This window comes from Chenopodium quinoa, unplaced genomic scaffold, assembly GCF_001683475.1.
Source record: "Chenopodium quinoa cultivar QQ74 unplaced genomic scaffold, ASM168347v1, whole genome shotgun sequence".
Classification (NCBI taxonomy): domain Eukaryota; kingdom Viridiplantae; phylum Streptophyta; class Magnoliopsida; order Caryophyllales; family Amaranthaceae; genus Chenopodium; species Chenopodium quinoa.
This window is the reverse complement of record NW_018742738.1, coordinates 13470460-13480176: the sequence shown is the minus strand read 5'-3', so window position 1 is coordinate 13480176 and position 9717 is coordinate 13470460. Positions and strand designations below refer to the sequence as shown.

General features: G+C 36.2%; 1 protein-coding gene across 1 annotated transcript; it reads left to right on the top strand.

The window, feature by feature from the left end:
* The first annotated feature begins 4264 nt into the window (after positions 1-4264).
* On the top strand, positions 4265-7294 carry LOC110724294 (60S ribosomal protein L17-2). The gene is made up of 7 exons (XM_021903716.1): positions 4265-4412; positions 4512-4548; positions 4649-4689; positions 5926-6156; positions 6272-6374; positions 6450-6517; positions 7003-7294. The coding sequence occupies exons 1-7, from the start codon at positions 4410-4412 to the stop codon at positions 7030-7032; spliced, it is 513 nt and encodes a 170-aa protein (XP_021759408.1). The 5' UTR covers positions 4265-4409; the 3' UTR covers positions 7033-7294.
* The last annotated feature ends 2423 nt before the right edge of the window (positions 7295-9717 follow it).

The following is a 9717-nucleotide window of genomic DNA, read 5'->3' as shown; positions in this document are numbered from 1 at the left end:
CTCTTCTTGACTTGCCATTATCTTTTTAGCCTTCCTCTTTTGACGAATTGGTTTATCAAAAATTGAGACTTGAATAAAGAGGTTGTCCTTGATTAATCGCCCTTCTCTCCTCGACCAAGTACTGTGGAAAAGGAATTTGGGGATATCTATTGTTAATTATTTGACTCAAACTTTATTCAACATGCAATGGATGGAGGAAGTGAAGAAAGATTGGAATAGAATGTGAAGAAAAAATGATATAGATGGAGGGATATGAAAAATTAGGAATAGAATGTACCCCCAGCTCAAATGACGGAAAAAACCGACTCATGCATGAACCTAAGACATGGTCATGGTGATATATACTCAAAGTGTGTGCTAAGACTAGTGAGTGTAGGTGATATGTTAAGACTCGTGTCATGACCATGTGGCTAGACTATGTAACTTAGTGTCTAGACTCAATTAATAACTCAACAAGGTGTTATTGACAGCGAAATTTAACCGACTTAATTACCAAACTGGTTAATTAGACACTAGGTGATGACTCGATCAATAATCCGAACTGTCGGCAAAACGACAGGACTAGCGTCGCACTGTGTAGTGTAACGTCAGACGACAGAGCTGTCGCCAGGCGCCACACTCCACAGAGTGGCGCTACAGTCCAGACTTTGGCGCCAATGCTAGAGCTTCAATCTGGGACTGTTTTTGGTGTTATTAATCAACAGGGGTATGCCAAAAGTCGTACAAGGTCAATTCTGATTAAAAATTAGAGTTTATTGACTCAAATTAATTAATTAATTAAGCAAAGTTCTTTAAGTCATGAATTTATTAAATCTCAACACAAGTCAAACAAACGGTTAAGAAATCATAGTATATGCACAACAAATAATGCACAATTAGTCAAGTAGGCACAATATGATGCAATGAGTTTGCAACCTAACCATGGCTCTAGTTCTCTAAAGTTCGGGATATGGTTTAGTCAAAGAGGGTCCATGGTTAATTGTCCGGATGCACCGCGCGGAAGCCTAACCGTGAAGGGTTAGCGCGAGTGGATGGGACACCGCGAGTTTTAGAAAAACTCGCTTCCATGGTTTGGTGGATTCAACATTCTCGGATGTACCCTTTGTTGCTCAGAGCGTTCAATCAGGTAGATGGAGCATGAATTCCCAGAGGGTTATTTCCATATGTAGAACACATATGGGTTTCTAAAAAGTGAGAAAAAATCCAATCAGGAAGTAAAATCGAGCAAACAATACGAAAAACTGGTCGAAATTAGAACGCATATTTCTGGCTCGGTATTGGAGGAACTTGGCGCCAGCAAACAGAGCTTGGCGCCAGGTTTTAGCTGTAGCGCCTGGCGACAAGCCTGTCGTCTGGCGCTACAGTTAAATGTCTGGCGCCAATGCTCTGGTCGCTGACACTAATTCCTACATGCCTCAGCAGCTTTCTGTGCTCGATAAAATTTTCCAGTTTCGCGCACTGTTATTTCGGTCCTAGTTGTGAAAGATATTTCTCAAATTTCCTACGTGTAAAATCCTATGTTTTTAACTCATTACGGATGGTCTTTCCAATGAGATCTTTTTTATGCATATGACAATAATGTTAATCAAAATTACGCACATGAAATACTTAGAACGTTTCGAGTCTCATCCACTCATTCTAAATCATTGCCGAAACAAATTCAGGAATTAAAATAGAAATCCTCCCCAGCGGAGTCGCCAAAAACTGTAGGGAATATTTCAAGCGTTAGCCCCCTAGCTTGAACCCCACTATGATCATACACTAAAGTACGGTGGCATCCAAAGGGAAAGAAGATAGAGCAAAAGAGTTGCCAACAAGTTTTTAAGGAACTTGTAAACCGTTCACGAGGTGAAGGTTACACCCTTAACGATCCAAGAGATCGTCAACTCCAATAAGGTCTTGAACCAAATAGGGTTCGGGGACGAAGGTACAAATCCAGCCTAAAAGAGATTGAACCTGCCCTAATAATAGGCCTCTACTTTATTCTGATCGTATTCATGTGCGCTTTCTGACTAACATACAATCAATAGGATTAAACCTAAACATGTTTATCTATGTTGGTTGAATATTAATGCACAAATAAAACTATTATTGGCGAACACTTGAATTATAATCAAATTAACCATAAACAAGATTATTAATTATCTTATATAAGCGTGATTACAAGTACCAAAATTCCCTTTAAACATGCATAAAAGGTGTGATCGAGCAATAACAATAAATATCAAGCAACATAATAAATAATAAAAATAATAATCATCATAATAATAATCATTATAATAACAATTATAAAAATCATAATAATCATAATCATGTTAAAGCATAATAATAGCAAGATCCTAGGCATGATACTAACAAGATTAATAGCAAACCCTAGCATGTCACTAAACATTAAAAATTAAAGCTTTAACCCTAACATGATACTGACAATCATAAATATTAGGAAGAATATAAAAGGCATCATAACAATCATATTTAATATTAAAGTTACCCTAGACATGATACTAGGAATATCATAATAACAACCTAAACATGATTTCTACATCATAACGTCAATTAAAACTATTAAAGTACTTACTTTGATGCCTCGTACCTCTTTCTAATAAAAAAATACACACGTTAGTAACTTCAAGGAAAATAATAATTGAAACAATTAAATCAAATAATGGAAAGAGAGATTTGGGACCAAACCCTCAGAAATTAAAACCTTTCACGTCTAGGGCGAAGGCAACTTCGAATATGGCTAGGTGTATCTAGATCTAATGAATGCGGAATTTTGTATATAAAAAGCTAGTTTAGAAAAAGAGAGAGAGAGAGAATGATCAAGAGAATCTTGATGAGAGTTGGTATATGACTATTGAAGAAATGAGAGAGAATTGATGATTGTTGAGGAAAACGGAGTTTTTACGACATTATTTATAAAGTAAATCAGCCAAAAAGATAAAAATATCAAAATAGAGTTCTGGCGCACGTAAAATTAAACCAACGCCAACGCTGGCTATTGGTGCCAGACGCCAACTTTAGCACCAGGCGCCAATGCTAGCGCCAGGCGCTACAAATGGCGTTTGGCGCTAATTCAGATTATCACGCGTTTTCTTAAAATTAGATAGAAATTGTCGTACAGGAGGATAAAATCGTATTTTTCTCAAAAATACTCTTTGATTTTAATTAAAACTCTGAAAAGTCAACAAAAGTCAATTTATCAATGCTAATTGAATTAGGAATGAAAAGAACATTCTAGAAGAATATAGAAGACTAAAACCACTCATAATTGCATTAGGAATGATAAATCTATATTAGGCCCTCTCCTAGATCATTGGGCCGCATATAAGGCTCAAACCGGGCCCAGTTCAGTAAATTGGCCATAACTTCCTCAATATTCATCGGAATTGGGCTTACAATATACCGTTGTAAAGCTCTTGTCAAACCCCATCCAACTACACTACTATTAGACCCATATCATGGACCAACCAAACTGAATTGACTGTTTTCTTAAAATAAGTTTTCAAAAACAGAGAGAAGAGAAAAGAAATTAAAACTATCCGCAACACTAAACTTTCCACCCTTTCACTTCATTCGATTATGATTCGACGCGAAAGGTACTCATCACTGGGTTTGATTTTGGGGAGACACAAATGGGTGTCTACAATTATCATATAGCCTATAGAAAATATCGTCATATAGCCAATAGAGGATATCGTCTAACCTATAAATTATATCATAGGCACAATTTTTAAATGGTATCAAATAGCCAATCGAGAATATCATCCAACCAATAAAGGATATCGTAAACACGATCATAAATGATATCATATAGCAATAGAAGATATCATCCAGCCATGATATCATATAGCCAATTGAGGATATCATCCAGCTAATAGAGGATATTATAGATACAATCATAAATGACATCATATAGCCAATAGAGGATATCATCCAGTCATGATATCCTCCAACCAATAGAGGATTTCATCCAACCAATAGATGATATCATCCAGACATCAGATCATAAACCCGTTGGACTGGAAAATATCAAAAACCTGCTAGATTGACGAAACATTTGGTCACTCGAGACTGAAGTAATAGTTTGTGTTTTTCGTATTGACATACAAGCATAAGAGAAACTTTTCACTTAAAAAATAGAGTGGGAGTAATTGGATGTAGATTTTCATCCTAAACAACACACTAGACCCCCGGAATCCAGCCAAATATGTGCGTAGTAAAATGGCCGGTGGTAAGGCCCAATTAAGTACCCAAAAATGGCCCAGCCCAGTTGCAAAAAAAAACCCTGAAAGAAATTAGGGTTTTCATAAAATCTGAGTTACCTCCTTCACTCCCCTCTCTCATCACAAAACCTTCACCAACATTTTGGGACAGTTCTGCCATTGAAGCAACATCAAGGAGCAACAATGGTCTGTATTTTTCTATCTCTTTCTCCCATTTCCACCTTATAATCCGTTTATTATGTTTGATTTATGTTAAATTTATGTTTTTTTTTTCGAATTTTTTAGGTGAAGTATTCAAAAGAACCTGAAAACCCCACCAAGTGTAAGCTTTTTCTACACCATTTCTCTTCCTCTTTTGATCCATTTGTTATTGATTTTTGTGGGTTTTGATTTTTGGGTATTAATTTGTATCAATTTTTCAGCTTGCAAGGCTAGAGGGTCGGATCTCCGATGTCATTTCAAGGTAATTTGGGTTTATATTCGCATTTATTTTTCCGGGATTTTTGGTTTTTGTAATGGGGTGTTAAATTTTTTGGTATTATAACATTGATTTAATCCGATTTTGTTTTTACTTTGTTGTATATATGCTGTTTCTTATTGGTGTATAAATTGAATTGTATTGGCTAGAAATAATTCGTATGGGGTGTTTCTGAATTAGGAGTATATGTTGTTCTTCGCTGGTAGCAGTTAGGGGATTATAAGAGTATATGTGTGATCTAGTAGTAGTTTCCTACTTTCCATTGATGAATTGCCTTTCTCATATCTGATAAAAGTACACAATGGAATTGTTTGATAAAAAAAATTGAATCTTTGTTGCCAAGCATCGAGGAATAGGGTGATCAAGCTGCTTTATTTATTTATATTATAATTATACAACAGGGTGAAATTCATTGTTTTAATGTAGTAAATTCAAATGAGTGTATGAGACCGTGAAACTTTTAGTTGAGTGCCTGCCTTGGTGTTGAAGTTTAAGAGAATGTTGAACTTTGCGTTTTTTCCTTGTAACCTTGGATTGTATTATGGTATCCCTCTTTGACGAGTGCCATTATATGTTTTTCTTTCATTATCCAATTTTTTATTGTCTTGTGTGTCTAATATACATGTTTTGTTGATGTTGTCATGAACATCAAGCATATATGGAAGATAAAAAAATATATGATTTTGGTTGAGATGGGTACGACCGTACGAGAATAGCTTTAGCCATTAGGTAGGGGGTGCAAGAGATGCTGGACTTTCCAGAATGAGTGATATCTGTAAGATAGATTAAGACTGCAACATAGTGACAATGACTTTCTAAATTGCAAACTGCCATTTTCAGATAGCAATTTCTTCCCTATTACCTCCATTAAGTATTATGTGCAACTTTGAGGTATTATTCGTGAGATATAAAAATTCCAAGGTTGCACATAATAATTGACGGAGGTAGTACTTTAAATACGTTCTTGTAATTAAGAGCAGTTGCATGGGCAAGCTTTGTTCAATTTGATGAATTTTCTTTGTTGGATTGATTATTTAATTTTCTTTTAATGTAGTGATGCTGTGCTAGTATGTATAATGAATCTTTATTTATGATGTTGGTGACTTGTGCCTTTGATGTATATTTGTACAATGTTGGTGATTTCTTTGATTATGGTGCTGAGATTGTGCTCTAGGTATTGTTTAAATCTCAATTATTGTGTTTAATTCTTTTTGTACACAGAATACCAGAGAAACTGCCTTTGCACTCCGAAAAATGCCTCTAGGCAAGGCTAAAAGGTACTTGGAGGATGTCCTTGCCCACAAACAAGCAATTCCATTCCGTCGTTTTTGCAGAGGAGTTGGCCGTACTGCCCAGGCGAAAAACCGTCATTCAAACGGACAAGGACGTTGGCCTGTTAAATCTGCCAAATTTGTTTTGGACTTGCTAAAAAATGCTGAGAGCAATGCTGAAGTATGTGACACTGGTTTCCTAGTTTCTAGGGTGCATATTTGCTTGAGTTATTAACATCTTTCCACAACTGATTTCTTGGAGCTGCATCCTCATCATGCTATTTGAATTGTTATAGATGAAAGGTTTGGATGTCGATTCCCTATACATCTCACACATTCAGGTGAACCAAGCTCAGAAGCAGAGACGCCGTACATACCGTGCTCATGGAAGAATCAATCGTGAGTGTTCACTTCTCTGTTATTTTTTTAATTTGCAGAAATTATCGCAGGTAACTAATGTATTTTATTTGGCAGCTTACATGTCGCATCCATGCCACATTGAGCTAACCTTGTCGGAAAAGGAAGAAGCTGTGAGGAAAGAGGTAAATTCTCTTACTAAGCTCATTATTTAATGATGTATGAATAAGAAGGCCTCAGTTACTATTGCCTATCTTTTTTAGCTAAGGACTTGAATGGTAGCTGAAAATAATTACATGGGATATGCCAAATGCATTGTAGATACCATCTAAGGCAAGACCTAGGGAAGATAGCATCTACATGATTGAAGTACTCTCTGGCTCCTCCCCTTTAAAATCTTTGAGATTATAATTGCATTGGGTCAGGGTATTCAAATTTAATTGAACCATCTCAATTTTCTGTATTATTCTGTAGAACTTATTTAACTCTCCTCGAGCCTCTCTCCCCAACCAAGCAATTGAACATCAAGCAATAGTTTGAGAGGCCTTTGTATTTATTCTTTATTGCTACTTAAATCCTTGGTTACTCTGCTATGTGTTATCAGCTCCTATATTATGTGCTTATTTTCTATACAGAATACTGACCATTGTTGTAAAATGTGTTCTTGCAGCCTGAGTCTCAGTTAGCCACCAGCAAATAGAAGGGTACTTATCTGAAGTAAAAACTTCAAGGGTCGAGTTCATCATTGAGGACTGATTCTTTTTTGTTGTCGATTTCTTGATCAGCCAGATGTTTTTTTCTCTTTGTTTCCTGTTCTTTCCCTGTGGGATTTTGTGCTGTTGATGAGATGTTATATTAGTTTGCAACTCTATGCTTATTGTGTTATGAGATTTAGCAATTACCCCTAATGATTATTTTGGATTCTCTTGCGTATGTGAATAAGCTCCCTTGTGATTGTGTTAGATGTGTTTCTACTTGCAAGTGATTGATTTATCATGCCTGTTGTAGCCTGGTTGGTTGCGATATAAATTATGGAGTACTCAAATGAGTTGAGTTTCAAAGTGCTGGTGAAAAAAATAAGCTTAAACCTTTTGAAATGCACTTGGTAATGAATTTGACATAGTGACATGAGAGTGAGGGGTATTTCAAGTGGATAGAGCTCTCTTTTTGGTTCAAAGAGATATTAGGATCGATTTTCATCATTTGTCTGCTCTCTAAACACCAAAAAAGAAATATATTTTTTTTTTAAAAGAAAAAAAGAAATATATTTGGTATAGAGGAAAATTGTTCAAATTTAAAAATTGAAAAAAAGTGGAACAATTGTTGAAAAATATTTGGGAAATTCTCTTTGGTAATCACGAACTTTTATTATTTCTCAATGGTAAACTGTGAATTTTTTTATTATCAATGGTAATCACAAATTAATATTACAAAGCCAATGATAACATTAATGATAATAAAATGATTAACTAAGGTTAATCTTGGTTAAGTAACACTAAATTTACATTAGTACCCTCCAAATGATTTAAAAAAAAAACAAAAAAAAATCCAAACCCCGGCCACCCAGCAACCGCCAGTCCCCTCCCATTGTCGGTGCTCAGCTCGGCCAAGGTGGAGGTGTCTCAAACCACTCCCTCGCCGGAGACCCCCACCGATACTGCAATCCCACCCGAAACCGTGTTTCCAACCCCTGTTCCCAACCCACCCTCTCTCTCCTCTCATCACACACCGAAACCGATTCTCGCATTACCCCTTTTCAAATTTTTTTTTTTCCTGTTATTCTTACTCCATTTCTGAATTTACTTACAATTAATTTAGAGCTTTATTTAAATAAATTTTATGGGGGATGTTATGTTTTGTGTTTGTGAATTAGAGGTTAATTAAACCAATTCAACAACAACAACAACAGCAGGTCAACGGCAGCAATTTAGTATGAATAACTTCTTCAACCCTTGAATTTGAGTGTGGGTGAGGTTGCATTGCATTTCGAAGGGAGAGGGGTATGGATTTCAGTTGTTTTCGAGGGAGGTGGTGGGTTTTTTCTGGTACGGTGAGGTAGGGGCGGGGAAGTGAGGTGGATAGCGGCGAGGTGCAAGGAAGGGAGGTGGGAGCGGCGGGGTGCAGGGATGGGAGTTGGCAGTCGTGCAAGTGGCTGGAAAGGGAGGTGCAGTGGGGAAGGGAAAGAGAAAGGAAGAAAGAACCATGGAGGGGAAAGGAGAAAGAAAGAAGAAAGAATTGGTTGGGGGTAAGTGTGTCTTTTTACAGTCGAACTGTTAAACCATGATTAAGAATTAACATGTTGTTTAATTTAAGTTACCATTGACTTAGTAATATTAATTTATGATTACCATTGATAATCAAAAGTTTCAGATTTTACCACTGAGAAAAAATAAAAATTCGTGATTACCAGAGAGAATTTCCCAAAATATTTATATATCTTAATTTTGTTATAAAGTATTGTGTGAATGCTTATTATATTCCTATTTACTTCCGTCTTAATTTAGCAATTATAATGATAAGACAAAATCAGCTCCATCCGACTAAGGAGACGAATTTAATAGCAACTTTACCGGTATCCTTATTGTTTGGTTCCAATTACACTATTTGGGCCGGTCCATAAATGATCCAATTATAAAGCCCAAAGACTGTTCAACTCTCCTAGTAGACCCAAGACTAGGGTAATTTACCAAAATACCTCATCCACACTCTTTCGCATCCGCAACAAAGTCACCCAACAAACTTTTACAGTATTATTACCTACCCAAGTACGCACCTTCCCAAGCCACATAAATTTTTTTACGGCTATTTCACAAAATGACACTGAGTACTTTAATAATTTACCAAATTCATCAGATGCCACCGAGTTTTTAACAAATTCACCAAATGCCACCGAGTTTTTTTAAAAATTCACCGAGTGCCATTAATGACTAACGGTCGTTAACTCCGTTAGTCATTAGGATTTAATTATGACACATGTCATGATATGATTGGTTCTTTTTTTTAAAAAAATAACATTGTTTCTCGATTTTCGTGACGAAAATTGTTTGCTGCCCAAAGACTGTTCAACTCTCCTACTAGACCCAAGACTAGGGTAATTTACCAAAATACCTCATCCACACTCTTCCGCATCCGCAACAAAGTCACCCAACAAACTTTTATAGTATTATTACCTACCCAAGTACCCAACTTCCCAAGCCACATAAATTTTTTTACGGCTATTTCACAAAATGGCACTGAGTACTTTAATAATTCACCAAATGCCATCAAGGTTTTCAAAATTCTTCAAATGCCACCGAGTTTTTAACAAATTCACCAAATGCCACCGAGTTTTTAATTAATTCACCGAGTGCCATTAATGACTAACGATCGTTAACTCCGTTAGTCA